Genomic DNA, 16095 nt, shown 5'->3' on the forward strand with positions numbered 1-16095 from the left:
AAGTCACTGAACCCCTGCACGCTCTCGTAGTGATGGGTGGTAAAGTTGAACAGCTGTCTCCGTCACTGGTGCAACTAATTTCCCTCTCAGATAAGGGATGGGGAAAGGAGGTGTAATTGCTCACCCCCTGAGTCAGAGCCGCAATCTCTCCATGTCAGGGGGGCAACGGGGGGTTTCTGCTTCAGTTATTGCATTTGACAATCTTTCCACAGGTTCCTGCTCTTTTATGACTCTTTTACACATTCAAGATAATACAAATCAAGGGTTGCACTAAATGAGGCTCTTATTCTGAACACCAAACTGAATATTTCAGAGCAAACGTATTGAACAATAGTGAAACACTAGAAGCTGGCACAATAATGAAGATCACCCAAAACACACCCCTCCCCCCAACCTGTTTAGTCAAATTGTTCCCTCAGACAAAAGACACAGAGGAGGGGCAGGCTTTCCTTCAGTTTGGGTGCATTGATTCCCTTTCATAAGAGATTTTACACTTGAGAATCATGTTTGAATTTTAGTATGGCTGATGCTGCAGAAAGTAAGACTCAGATTCTTAATTTGAATGAAGGATTGAACCTGAGGATTGGACTATTGTAAATGAATAGGGCTTTCCTTCAGTTTGGGTGCATTGATTCCCTTTCATAAGAGATTTTACACTTGAGAATCATGTTTGAATTTTAGTATGGCTGATGCTGCAGAAAGTAATGACTCAGATTCTTAATTTGAATGAAGGATTGAACCTGAGGATTGGACTATTGTAAATGAATAAAAGGTATACAATGTGGTTGTGTACCTTGAGACAGGCGCACAGGTTTGGTGACCGGCAGTCCGTCCATGCTACACTGGTTTCCACAGGGGTGCAGAGTGATGAGTCCTGCCTTGTTTTCGATAAAGCAGTGCTGAGCTGTGATCCCTGGGCCCTGGATGTTGATGTCCATGGTTCCGTGACCCAGAGTGGTCTTGCCTAAAACAAACAACCCCCACAGGATGTTGATTTCAAAGATCGTTTGCTCTCAGACAACATGTACTATGTTTCAGGTTGCAAAAGTACTCAGGTGAAGAGAGAAGTCAGTGAAAGCCCAGGCACTTTATGTCTGTTTTACTTTTAGATAGATATTACTGTATAAAGGTTTGAGATTGGTTTGAAATGTTTTTGAAAGAATTCTCTTATGTTCACCAAGAGTGCATTTAATTGATCTTTTTTCAGCAAAGTGTGATGTCTATTTTGTTAAATTAAACTGAGCTAATTCATGGATATTGGGCTGCTTTTTGTCAGTGAGAAGAACCACATTCCCAACCTCATCTGTTATTAGGCATGAGATAAAAGTCTGTGACCTGAGAGGAATCACACAAGAGAGTATATCAGTTTATAATACTAATACAGTGCAGTGACTAATATAAAATAAATAAGCATTCAAAACCCCTTCTCTTATGCCCTTTTCATAAGGTAATTTCTCAAAGCCTTCATGATAATTACATGTGTCTCTGAGGAATTCAGACAGATGGACACTGATAAAGGAGACACTGGTATGAATGGCTGGTCAGTGTCAGAGAAAGTAAGTAGGTGGAGATGAAGGGTGGTTAATGAAGAAAGGGGCTTTTCTAATTAAGAGAGGGTGTTTTAAAAGACCCCATGCTGCTTAAGGCTCAGAGTCGGGTTACTGGCTTTTCAATCACAACACAGAGGTGACGCAGGGGATTTGGCCATCTGTGTACAGTATATTGGTTTTATATAAAGGTGTGTGTTTCTTCCCACACAATAACAGTATTGGATCATATTTTGAGAATGTTCCACTTTTTTCCCTCCAAGTTTATAAAAATGGAAATATATCTAAGATCACTGCAAACCTTTTGAAAAAGTCCACCGAAGTATAAATATAATAATGTAATTAATACAATTATATAATAATAATCTTACCTTCAGGCAGAGGTAAGAGGGTGATGGCTGTACTGAGACGGCCACTTCCTAGACTAACCAAATGGGGACGCTCTGCTTGGACCTTCAGGGCTTTCCCAGTCTCAATCAAATCCAGTGGAGTGCTCTAAAAAAAGCATAGTATTCACTCAAACATGAAAAAAGTCATCATGTTCCCATCCTCACGTGTTTTTACATTAATATGACTTTGGCATCATATGGTGACTTACAATTTTCTAATAGCATATATTCGGATATACTACTCTTTTTGCATATTGTTTTTTGCATGTTATATAGGGAAATTTTTAGGAAAATTTCTTTATTGCATGGAACACAAATGGAGTTATTTATAAGAATGTCCAGGCTGCTCTTTTCCATACAATTTTCATTATATGGCTTCAGGGGATGTACTTTCTCTGGTCCCCATCAATTTTCATTGTGTGGGAGAGATCAGCATGAACGTTCCCCATGTATTTCTTTATTGCATGGAACACAAATGGAGTTATTTATAAGAATGTCCAGGCTGCTCTTTTCCATACAATTTTCATTATATGGCTTCAGAGGATGTACTTTCTCTGGTCCCCATCAATTTTCATTGTGTGGGAGAGATCAGCATGAACGTTCCTAAAATCATCTGCTTTTATGATACATAGAAGAAAGAAAGTCATACAGGTTTGGAATGAGAGTATGAGGCATGAGGGTGATTAAATGATGACAGAAGCATTTTTAAGTAACTATCCCTTCAAATTGGTGGGTTTTAACCAGGGGGCCTCAACAAACTTCCAAGGGGGCCCAAACATGACTTAAAATAAGACAAAACAAGCATTAAAATAATCTTTAAAAATAATTAAATACAATGGTAAAACTTAAGTGGCATTTATTATAATAAATATACATTTTTCTAGTTAATATATTCTAAACTCTAGAATATTTTATTAGGTTAAAATTATGATGAAAAAGTATTATATATACAGTATATATACTACCGCTCAAAAGTTTAGGATCAGTAAGACTTAAAGAAGTCTCTTATGTTCATCAAGGCTGCATTTATTTGATAAAAAATACAGAAAAATACAGGTTTCTATTTTAATATACTTTAACATATAATTTATTTCTGTGATGCAAAGCTGAATTTCCATCAGCCTTACTCCAGTCTAAAGTGTCACATGATCCTTCAGAAATCATTCTAATATGCTGATTTATGATCAGTGCTGAGAACTGTTGTGCTGCTTTATATTTTTTGGAACCTGTGATACCTTTTTTCAGGATTCTTTGATGAATAAAAAGTTAAAAAGAAGAGCCTTTATTTAAAATAGAAATCTTTAACAATATACACTACAGTTCAAAAGTTTGGGGTCAGTACATTTTTATTCTTTCTTTTTTTGAAAGAAATTAAAACTTTTATTCAGCAACGATGTGTTAAATTGATAAGAAGTGATAGCAAAGATTTATATTGTGAGAAAAGATTTATATTTTGAATAAATGCTGTTCTTTTTAACTTTTTATTCATCAAAGAATCCTGAAAAAATATTGCAGCTTCCAAAAAAAATATTTGGCAGCACAACTGTTGCCAACATTGATCATTCTAATAATAAATCAGCATATTAGAAAAATTTCTTAAGGATCATGTGACACTTTATACTGGAGTAATGGCTGATGGAAATTCAGCTTTGCATCACAGAAATAAATTATATTTTAAAGGTTATTAAAATAGAAACCATCATTTTATATTGTAATAACATTTTGAAAGATTAGTGTTTTTTTCTGTATTTTTATCAAATAAATGCAGCCTTGATGAGCATAAGAGACTTCTTTAAAAAACATTACAAGTCTTACTGAGTCCCAAACTTTTGAGCAGTAGTGTATATATACTGTATATATATATATATATATATATATATATATACTGTACATCACGGCCAGCTAGAAAAGTCATGAAGGGCCTTGAAAGTCAAAAAGATTGAGAACCACTGCTTTAAATGTCTGTGTCTAATCTAAGACGCAAAAGCCATTGTGCTGCTGCAATACTAACCATAAATATAGTGAGTCAACTCATACATCAGCTAAAATTACCCACAATTATTTAATATTTCATAACAAGAAGTTCCAAAGTGATTCAAGCTGAGCTCTCAGCTGGCGGTTGAGTGCTCATCTTACTATTCTCTTCAACCCTAGAGAAGTGCCTTCAGTCACATCTTGAGAGTAGACCTCCGTTGAAACTTAAAGGCTCAGCATGGGGGAGGTTGTCATGGCAACAATGCAAAATGGTAATGACTGGGAGGGGAAGATTGTACCCTGTAATTCTGCTATCATGCAATGACATCATTTTTCAACTCGAAATTAGCTGAATCCATCAACTTATTTTGCAAGTAAATTCTGTTCAAGACACAATCATGATGATATGTAAATGTGGACAGAATTTCATTTTGCACAGGCAATATAGGAATATTGCAATATAGGAATATTATTTTTAACCATACAGCTGCCTTCCAGATAATTGCTGTTCACCCACCTTCCCAAACATCTACTAAAAACATATTATCACCTCAGGGCTGCAGTATACGGTTGGGTTTAGAATAAACTGCTTAAACAAGATTAGCAGGAGGCAATTAGTGTAATCGATTAAAGCGGAGCTTACAGGATGTGAGTGAGAGATGATCATTGTGTCATACCATCAACATATTTGCCATAGATTATCTACTACAGGGAGAAATCCACATAGATGCGGCAATCATGTTGAAGCAGAAGGTGATGATGGTAATGATGCCCCCAAAGGTGTGTTTCACACTTTGCCTGTCACCTCGTATCACGAACACTCAACCTTGACTGCCAGACAAAAGCTCCCTCTATGAAGCTGTGCTGAACAAAGGTGTTGCTATCAGCACTGGATTTACTTTCTGACTTTTATGCAAACTGTAAAAAACTGTAATTAGGGGGGGGGGACCTTTCTACTTCTGTGAGCTTCTCTTTTTTGCTCATAAAATAAAAACTATGAAAAGAAGAAAATAAGAAACAATATTATATACTGTAACACACATAATACTATACTGTCGTTCAAAGTTTGGGATCAGTTAGAATTTTTTTTTTTTTTTTTAAAGAAGTCTCTCATGCTCATCAAGGCTTCATTTATTTGATCAAAACTACATAAAAACAGTAATATTGTGAAATATTATTGCAATTTAAAATAATGGTTTTCTATTTGAATATGCTTTAAAATAAGATGTATTTCTATGATGCAAAGATGACTATTCATCAGCTATTACTCTAGTCTTCAGTGTCACGTGATCCTTCAGAAATCATTTTAATATGCTGATTTATTATCAATGTTGAAAACGGTTGTGCTGCTTAATATATATAAATATATATACACTATATATATATATATAAATAACCTGTGATACTTTTTTCAGGATTCTTTAATTAATATAAAGTTAAAAAGAACAGCATTTATTTAAAATAGAAATATTTTCTAACAATATGAGTCTTTTTACTATCACTTTTTATCTATTTAACACATCCTTGCTGAATAAAAGTATTAATTTCTTTCAAAAAAAGAAAAAAAAATTCTGACTCCTAACTTTTGAATGGTAGTGTAATTGTCATAAATTATTTTTAAATTATATATGTCTTTATTGTCACTTTTGATCAAAGTAATGCATCTTTGCTGATTAAAAGTATTATTTTCTTAATAAATAAATAAACAAACAAACAACACTATATATATACATAAAATGTTGTCACATGTGGTAATTAAAGTTTGATCTCACCTGGAGCACTTGATGAGACTGATGTCCAATGGTAAGATTTTGGTTCAAACTATCCATGACCAGCGTGTTTTCACTTACTCGCTCCGGGACATGAGGATCCTGCCAGAGGCAAGAACAGTGTTGAAACAACCTTGCAACTCTTATACAATTAATCACGTTTTTAATATCTTTTACTCAGTTTTGTTAGTAAATTCTTATTCCTATAACAGCTCGAACATTCTGCAATATAACTTTATTTGTGTTACATGGCATGATCATACAGGTTTGGACAGACTTGAGGGTGAGTAAATGATGACGGTTTTAATTTTGTGGCAGAACTATCTATTTGTAGGGCCACGGTACATACTTGCATACGTGTATATATTCTCTCTAACTGGTGTCTTGTAGTGTAGACGACTGCTAAGCCAGTCAAGTACACACAATAGTGCGAGTGGGAGAAATGCAGCCTCCGGCATTCCCCGTCTGCATCCTCAGCTGACTCACTGCCCTGATGAATAGAGTCTGCACTCACACAAATGGCATTTGCAAACAGATAATGCTGATTTACCCCGTTGGCCCAACTCACACTGACTCTCACTGGCCGCAAGCTGCCTTTTCCTCTGAGACCTGACACACACACACACACACACACACACACACAGAGAAAGAGACAGACCTTCCTGCCCTGACATTCCTGTGCTCTTACTCAACATGCTGTCTATGAGTTCAACCACAGCACAATATACAACCAATGGTTCAATTTGTACATGTAGTCACAAAGAATTCTGTTATGTACACTCATAAAAACAAAGGTTATTTATTGGCATTGAATTCCATGCAGAGTCTTTAACATCCACAGAACCGTTCCATTGCACAGAAAAAAGGAATTCAATGAAACCCAAACCTATAATAGCATAATCTGATGTAATTATTGTAATTACTCTGTGAGATTCAATGATAGCACCTTTTTATAGAGATTGGAGAAGAAGGTTGAAGAATTTAAATCGCTTGGCACTGAATTAAATTTGACACAAATCGAACTTTTAATACTTGAAACCACTTCACCTGAACAAAATGACCCTTGTATAATTCAAAAACGGCATATACAAAGTATTGCTTACACATTAAATTCTGATTAGGTTTTAAAAATTTAGCAACCAGCAGAGAGAGCATGTATCCATCAAGAAAAAAAAAAGAGATAGGAAATAACCGGCTTGCTGTTTAAAATGTGAAATAGGAAATCAATTATACACATTTACCTTATTCCAGTTGTCCAACAAAAACAACGCCTCCATTTCTGAGCATACTGCTATATCAAAGTCCCTGATGTCTTAGGAAATGTAACTAGGCAATGTTCTGCCTCTCTAGTCCCTCTACATCTTCATTTAGAAAATACATGTTCCTATTCAAAACAGCACGGACCTGCCTGTACATGCTGCTTTGAGCTAAATCCCACATTCCTGCCTGTCGGCTACAGCCCTGATAACAGATGTTAGTTCGCTGGTCAATAAAAAAATTGATCTCCATAAAAGAAAAAAGAATTACAGTGAAGAGAGGAAGTTTAAGAAGTTGAAGCAAACACAAGAGAGTGATAATGGAAGTATATGTACAGTAGGTCATCTGGGAAATATACAAAAACTGACTGAGAGGCAGACAGACAGAAGATCTGACAGATTGAGATTGGGTTTGATCACAATCCAAAACTCTGTTATTGCCACATGCCTCTTAGCTCATCAAAGCCGATTTGCACGATATAAGGGGCAATGAGTCACATTTCCCTACTAGTGTCTTTATACAGAGTTTGATTCTGTTCCAAATTACACACGCTCACACATTATCATACCCAACAATGTGAAGGACAGCACATATTTCCAGCATGCAGCATAAAGGCTGTTATTGTCTCTCTTCAGCGTGCTCAAATAGGAGAGACGCTCTCTGTGGATGCGGCACCCTGCCTGAAGAGTGCTATGGAAAAAGATGAAGAGATGTGGTCGAGTGACGGCATGTAGGTCTGGTTCGTTGCTCAGTGACTCCAAACTAGCTCACATGCAATTAAGTGAAGAGACAAATCATATGTTCAGAGCCACACCTCTAAAATTATTTTCCTAAATGATGCATAAGTGTATGTATTCAGTATGTGTATGTCTGTTTTCCAGGGGGAAAAAAAAAAACATCCTTAAAAATCAGGTTACCTGAGAAGCAAAATTGCATAAGACTCGTATTATACAGAGAATATATCTTGAATAATCTTGAATATTATATAGTTTCTAATTTGTATAACTATTATCATCATCATCATCATCATTACCATCATCATCATCAAATTTATTGAGATTTATGCTTAAAACTTTTTAAAAAATTCAATGGGGTAAAAAAAACTTAATTCAATATATAGTAATTCAAAAAAGTTATTTTGTTATCATATATCATATCATATCATAGTTTCTGCCCCAGTTATTATTATTATTATTATTATTATTATATATCCTCATCAGATTTATTTAAAGAATGTCTAGAATTTTTTCTTGGTAAACAAGATAAACACACTGATTAAGATTTTTTTCTTCTTCAGTAGAAGTGTGCTTTCAAACTTTTCAGGCTTGCATTCATAATGCTTAAGTGTCAAGTTTAGAGAAGAGATATTGGATCGTTCTGAAAGACGGATGACACAACATTCAGCTCTTCAAAATGACAGCACTGTGGGCTGGAAGGAGAGGACACATGTCTGAATGGAAAGACATGATAGTGGTTTTTGGAATGTAGATGCTCCACCACATGTGATCCACTCTCTCATACATATTGCAGAGGTTTATTTAAAGGATTTTCCTTCAAGATAATATTGTGTATGCCGAGGAAATGCTGAAGGAGAAGAAATTTGTAATTGGTTTATAAAAGAGTGAAGAAATGTGGTACAAGATGCTCAAAGTGAGTCCTAGCTGTTGAAGTGTAATAACAGCTTTCTAGTTCCTGCCTTGAGGTGCAGTGGATTATTCATCAGTGGAATTTCAGCTGAGCTTGAAAGTACAGGGACAGAGATGGAGAGAGAGATGATGAGCTTTTTCAATAGTGTGTCATCTTCTGCAAGCTGCCTGCTCAGAGACCTCTACCTGGTGGTGAAGCATTGCTCTAAAACTGTACTTCTACTTAAAATTGGTTCTGTTCTGATATAGGGGTATGGACAGATGGAGAAAACAATGCTGATTGCAACATAATAAAATAAAATGATATAAATATAAATGCATTAGTAAATAATAATACTAAAAATAATTTTTATATAATTGAATTTGATGATATTTGATCAAATCATTCCAATTGTTCCAAACCCGTAAGACCTTTGTTTATATTCGGAACACAAATTAAGATATTTTTGATGAAATACGAGAGCTTTCTGACCGAGAGCTGAAATCCAAGAGCTTTTCTTTCTGACTTTATTTAACAGTCTGATTTGTTATTAGTTGTTATTAGTGTTTTCTACGTGCACAAAAAGTATAATAATTTAAATTTTTGGATGAACTATACCTTTAAGGTAATTTATAAGCTAGTTTGCTCCAAAAAATGACAAAATTTGCAGATATAAACATTAAAAACTTACAAGATATAAACATTCAAAAATTTTCTCACTTATTGGTTATTTTAAAAAGGGGAGGAGCTGCTCTACATGTCCCGCCCTGTCTTCCTGTTCAACAGTTTGCTGTCATTGAACTTGTTTCCACGACATGTGATCACAATGCCTAAGGCCTCTTCATATCCAAAGATGTCCAAACTTCAGAGGACGTTATTGAAGAAAACAACACCACATGTTGATCAGTGCGTGCACCAGATATAGGCCTATCTTGACAGACAATTGAGGGGCAGATGATAAAATACTGCCATTTCTGTGAGTGTATGATTATGGCCACAGACAAACACATGGATGTGGCTGACTAAACACCTTCTTCCATTTTTAGACCTGGCCACAAAAATGTTGCAAAGTGACTTAAAATAGCAATGAGTGGGTAGAAATTCTACTACCAAGTATAATTATGTAACATTGATTCTCAAGAGGTCTAAACATGGCAATTGAATAAAAAAGCAAACTTGATGAACCTTGCTATTTACAGTTCCTATCCTATCCCATCCCATGTCTACAGGCTATGGACCTAATAAAATGCTAATCAGAACTTTGTTTTTAGCTCCAAAGCTGATCTTTCTAATACACTTACTTAGTATTGTGGGATGCTTTTAAGGGCTGTGCAAAATCTCTGGTATGTTGTTTTCTCCATCACTCATTGTTTTAAGAATACCAGAGGCTTGGTTACAAGCTAATAACCGGTAGACCACCTGCACAGTGAAGACACATGGGCAAAGGTCACCAGAACACCATCAAAGGCTCTTGTGTGCATGCTCATGTCAACGTCAGTGAAATATATAACCCTGAGATAAGAATCCAAGAGCAAGAAAGAGTCTATTGTTGAGCTGGGGTTATACAGGTCTACACTGGAGAAAAATTCAGCTGAAGATGACAGTTGTGTTGTGGAACATGGTAGCTGGTTTCTAGCGGGTCTAAGATGGTCATTAGCTAGTTGTTAACAGGTTGACCATTGACCATGTTCAAAAAATATAGCTTGACCACTTAAGTTGGTCAAAGCTAAAGAAACCAGCTATCATGTTCCAAAACAGTGGATTCCCAGTAGGGTAAATATTGGCATAATACAAGCCTTTTTAAAGCTATCATCATCGAAACATATAGTAGCACCTCTAATCATAACAACATCAATGATAATTTAGTCATCAACAATATAAGTGGGCACTGGGGAGATCACTCTAGAAGACGTCCCCTAAACAGTAGAGAGGAAACATGACAAACAAACAGGATGGCAGGAGAGGAGTCCACTGCTGACTGTTGAGTCTATATGTAGACTTCCTATCTGACAGAGAGTTTCCTGTGGGACGAGGCAGAATGCCGTGCACTCTCCATTTCTCCTCACAGAGACTAAGTGTCAAACAATTTCAAAGGAACCTAATAAACAGTTGTTGTTTTTTAAAAGATTGTAAATTCATAGACCAAATGGAATTGCAAAAATAATGATCGTTCCAAACAGGTTTTATCAAACTCTCTGCCCTGCTCACCACTAGTCAAACAAACCTATTTTTCAAAATTTTTAAACTCATTCCACAGAAGTATGCAGATTTTCTCTCAAACCAGAAAAGAACATTTTAAATAAATAAACAAACAATTTCTGGGCCTACTCTAACTAACTCTAAATACAAAAAGTGCAATAATGTCAAAGCCTTTTCTACAAGATTGCCTGTTTCTGTTGCAAAATAAATAAATAAAAAGGTTACCAATATTTAGAGGTTTAAAATAAGAAAAAGTCGCACTGTAAGATAAAGAGGCAAATATTTAATATACAGCCATAACAGTCAATGTTATGAGAAGTCTTAATTGCAAGATTTAAAGTCACAGTGTGAGATATGTCACAATTGTGAGATATATAATAAAAATTATGAGAAATAAAGCCTTAGTTGTGAGCAACAAAGTCATAATTGCAAGATTAAAACCAACTTTATCCATATATGTAACGGAGCCGACGAGACGAGAGACGTGCGGATCCATTTGCAGGCTTTTATTAAACAAAGATGTGGTCATAATAGGCATGGGTCAAACAGTGGCAAACAGGTACATTTCAGGCAAGAAAAAAAAGTGTATTCCTAGGGCAAGCGTGGGTCTACGATCGGCGAACAATATCCAGAGGGCTTGACATGAGGGGTAATCCAATAACAGGCGCAATTGTCCAGGAAAGGTGCAAACACAGTCCGAAACAGCAGGCAAAGGGTTAATCCAAGATACACAGGCAGAAGATCAGGAAACAAACAGCACGAAATGACTAGACTGGAACTGGAACTGGAACTGGAACTGGAACTGGAACTGGAACTGGAACCTTGGAATGGCTCCGTAATGTAGCTATGCTAGAAGAGTGATAAACGCTAAACAATACTCGGCAGATTGAGAAGGATCTGAGTGAGTGTAATATAGTGTGTGTGTGATTGGTTACAGCTGTGTGCAATCAGTGCAATGGATGATGGGAAATGTAGTCCGTGGAGACGTGTAACAGTCGGTTTAGTGAGAGAGTCAATATGATGGACGAGTGACCTCTGGTGGCGATCGGACGGAAGTCCATGGACAGGATTCATAACAATATAGGATTTAAAGACACATGTAATATATAGTCACATTATGAGATAAAACGCTGCAATTCTGAGATATGAAGTCAAAATGAAGAGAAATAGATGTAATTGCAAGATAAATTGTGAGATATAAAGTCAAAATATGATAAATAATGTCTCTGTGGTGAGACACTGCAGGGTTGAAAGCCACAGTAAAGTCGCATTGTGAGATATACCAGTAATGCTGCAATTCTGAGATATGAAGACAAAATTAAGAGAAATAGTTGCAAGATAAAGTCACAATGTGAAATATAAAGTCAAAATTATGAGAAATAAAATCTCAGTTATAAGTAACAAAGTCACAATTGCAAGATTGAAAGCCACATTACTCTATAAAGTCACGTTAAGATATATACTGCAGTCATTCTGAGAAATAAACATAATTATTTTATGCTTCCATAGGTTGAAGAGTGGGTTTTTGTGTGCATGCTGACTTTCAGGCACAAATAGTGCATCATCAGACTAATAATTTCCTGGCTTAAAGGCTACTATTGAGAGTGAGTCACTTTTTCTCTGGTGCTTAATGTTGAGGGGGCTGCACAAGGCAGGGGCTCAAGTGAACACAATATTCCAACAGGCACTTGCTCAAATGTTCCGTTGACTTTGGCTGTTTGTTTCCTAAGGACACTGGGCTCAACAGGCATTCCAGTGCAGCCAGCACAAAGAACTCTTTTCAACGTGTTTAATCCCTGCAGAGGAGTGGCGAAGGGGCCTGGCTCTCTTCTACTTAGGACCACAGGACCCAAACACCCACACAGACCAAAAAGCATGCAGAAAAAGCCCTGTTTAACATGTGTCAAGGCGTAGGGTCAGAGTTCAAGACTCGATTCTATATTTTCATGCTCAAAGAATTGCTTTACCTTTGCACAGATGTTGATTTTGATCTTAAGCGATGAAACCAGCACCTCATAGCACATGCTTATATCCTATAAGCACATGCTTATATCCTCTGAAAAGAAGCTCGAAAACCATAGCCAGTTCTCCCAAATCTTCAATTCTTGGTCAAAAGCTTGATGCCACCAAATCCAGTTCAAAAGCTTAGTTTTGTGCTTCTATTTATTTATTTTGTAATCTTGGATGAGAAAGAGATTTACATGACTACAACATGAGGTCAGACTTCGCTCAGGTGCACCAGGCATTGGCAATGCCCTCTGTTGCCAGTGTGCGACCCTCAACGCCTTGGCAAAACTCCTCAGATCAACTCTTTAATCTCCATCCAATAATGTGAGCAGCTCAAAGCCAAGAATTTCACCTCAGCTGGAGAGTGGCAGAAAGTGGCTCGCACGCAGGGTCTCAAAGCCTCAAGGCAGAAGGAGAAAACGTCAACACCTCCTTTCGCTGTGCCATTAAAAGCTGTTGTGATACAATGGGTTGCTGCCAAAGCAAGCGTCCCAGACTCACCCCTCTCCTGACTCTGGTTCCTGACTATCCACACTCCTCCAAACATCAGATGAGCTGCACAAGAAGTATGCATAGAAACTACCACATGTCTACCAAAACTGGTCTCCAGTATGTATTCCAAGTTTTTTCCCAGAGAGTAACTGAAGAAGGGCTGGGAGTAATTGGAAGGAGGTGGATGCAGAGTAAAGGAAACAGCTTTGGAAATCTCTTGGTCTAATGGAAATATCATCAACAACCTCCTTCCTCCAACCGTTCTTTTGTCTCAGACTGTCTCACAATATTTCAGTAAAGGCTGGAATACGCTATATAACTTTTGCTCAAATTTCAGTCCCAATTTGAAGTCTGGACAAGTCAATGCTAGTCTGCAGATTTTAGGCAGCCAGAGTTGACAGATTTTGCAGAAAATCATGCCATGTATGATGGGCAAAGACCCAGATTTTAGCTTCAGACTATGAATCTGTCAAGTCGAAGAAAATCAGACATGTTTGATATTTTAAGCCAATTTTAGAACACATACACTGCATCCAAATATACCTACTTCCCTACCGTATAGTGGGTGAAAAGAGTATATGTCTGAATTCATAGCATTTATAACACAGTAGACGAAAAGTTCCCGGATGACCTATTACTTCCGCCGAGATTCCAAAGTGCACATCTGATGGACACTTTACTATCCCATGAGGCTACGGGAGAGGAGCAGTGAAGGGCAGTGAAGTGATGCAACTGAAATCATAAGTCACACGACAATGAAAAAATGAAGTAGTACGTCCGGCTTTCATTGATACTATGTGGAATGTACTTTTTTTAACGGCAGCACAGTAAGTTCTTATTGAAATGTAATACCTACTCAGACAATATGCGATTTCAGGTGCAGTAATATTGTTTACATTTGTCACGTGTCTCATGGAAACTCACATTTCTTTGTGAGTTTGTTCAGAGCAACTTGAAAGTCTGGAAATGTGTGATCTTCAGTTGTTTGAAGTCCAGTTTTTCTCTGTAATCTTCTTCGGTAAGTGTGTGATGCCTAGTCTTTTCAAATCTGTTCAGATACAGTCATGCATAGTGTATACCAGCCGAAAGTCCTTCTTTTGCTCTTTTGGTGTAAAAGCATGAGGTAGACAGTGTGAAAAAAGGATGACATTATCACTTACCCAAATTACACAGCTTTTCCAGCCCTCACCTTTTGACCACAGCTGGAGTCATTTTTACTCAGAGTCTGACCTGACATTATGCCAGTCTGATAACATTTCCATGAGAGCTCTTTCAAAACCCAAATGAAATTTGGCACAGGGCTGCTGAGTGCTGGAGTGTTAGCAGTGAATAAAGATGCTCTGGAAAATGTTTAAGTGTCTGGAGGATATCTTACAGAGAGAGGAAGAGCCAGAGCAAGAGGTGGGAAAGTTTAGCTTGTGAAGTGCAGTTGTTGCTGTGAGGCCACACACACATGCACATCCTTGTTACATTTTCGGGAAGAAAAACATTCAAAATGTACTGCCATGATGCCAGGAAGTTGTTGCTAAGTACTGTAGTTGCTAGGAAGTTCTGCAAGATTTGGAGATCACGTACAGTTGCTAAGATGTTCTGAAAGGTTTTAGCACATTATTATGGATTTGCTAGAGTGTTCAGAAAGCTTTTTTATCATGTTGCTATAAGTATGTGGCTCCTAGGGTGTTTTGACTTTTTAGCACATTGCTATGTGGTTGCTAGGGTGTTTTGAAGAGTTTCTAGCATGTTGCTATGCAGTTGCTAGGTTGTTTTGAGAGCTTTTTGAAAGATACACAGTTTGAGGTAACCTAATATTCAAGTCATTAGCACAAACAGTTTTTGCGTTTCCATTGTTTTTCTATGTAAACATGCACTATATGAATATGTTTGACCGTTGCGGTTTGACATCTTGCGGTTTTTTTTTTGCAGTGTTTCACAGCTTTCTAAAAATACGGCGCTCAAGTATCTCAAGACCTTGCTGTTTTTTGATTCCACTAAAAAGGAGATATTTTGAAGAATGTTGGTAACTAAACAGTTGCCGGTAGCCATTGATTTTCATAGTATGGGAAAAAATTTACTATGGAAGTCAATGGCTACAGTGAACTTTTTGTTTACCAACATTCTTCAAAATATCTTCTTTCATGTTCATCAGAAGAAAGAAACTCATAGAGGTTTGGAACAACACAAGGGTGAATAAATGATGACAGAATACTCTTCTTTTTGGGGTGGACTATCCCTTAAAGTTAGTAGTTGAAAGCAAACCCCTAACTGTAAGAATGAGCAACAGCAAATGTTATGCTTGCCTTAGCAGACATTGCTAATGAATGTATTCTACTTCCAAACAAATCAATTCCAACCGCGTTCTGAAAGGTCCCAGTGAAACACACAGTCATTGGCAGGGCCTGTGATTTCAGCCCATTCTCATTTTTTTGGAAACAAAGATGACCTGGACAACAGAGGCTTGATTATCAAAACCAAAACCAGTGGAGCATTTTTCACTCACCACTGACCCTCCAAAGTTCTCCAAAGTGATCATGGAAAGGCCCCACACTCCCCCTCTGCTTGTTTCTCTGTACTTGCTCAATGAACTGCACTATTTTATGGTGGGAGATCAGGAGGAGAGAGAACAACTAACGTGGCACTTAGAGTGTGGTGCCTCTGGTCTCTTTCTATCTGTCCTCCTTTAAGTAAACGAAAGGTGAGGCACAGACCTTGTCACCTTCTTGTTTTCTCACGATTTCTGTTGTTTCCCGAGGCCAGAGGCTGTAGTCTGAGATTCTCACAATGCTGCTTAATGTTGTGTCCTGAGCTCTGATAAAACAAGGACAAAGCTCATTCCTG

At 37.2% G+C, this 16095-nt stretch overlaps 1 protein-coding gene across 1 annotated transcript in view; it reads right to left on the bottom strand.

Annotated features, from left to right (window-relative positions):
* Positions 1–16095, bottom strand: part of LOC107597514 (pleckstrin homology-like domain family B member 1) — a 91300-nt gene that overhangs the window by 71338 nt on the left and 3867 nt on the right. The window contains exons 2-4 of the mRNA XM_016288611.1: positions 5683–5781; positions 1919–2042; positions 794–964 (exon numbers count right to left, since the gene is read on the bottom strand). Of these exons, the coding sequence (XP_016144097.1) occupies positions 794–964; positions 1919–2042; positions 5683–5781 (394 nt within the window). The remainder of the gene's footprint in view (positions 1–793; positions 965–1918; positions 2043–5682; positions 5782–16095) is intronic.

Source organism: Sinocyclocheilus grahami, unplaced genomic scaffold (assembly GCF_001515645.1).
Source record: "Sinocyclocheilus grahami isolate Dianchi unplaced genomic scaffold, SAMN03320097.WGS_v1.1 scaffold233.1, whole genome shotgun sequence".
NCBI lineage: Eukaryota > Metazoa > Chordata > Actinopteri > Cypriniformes > Cyprinidae > Sinocyclocheilus > Sinocyclocheilus grahami.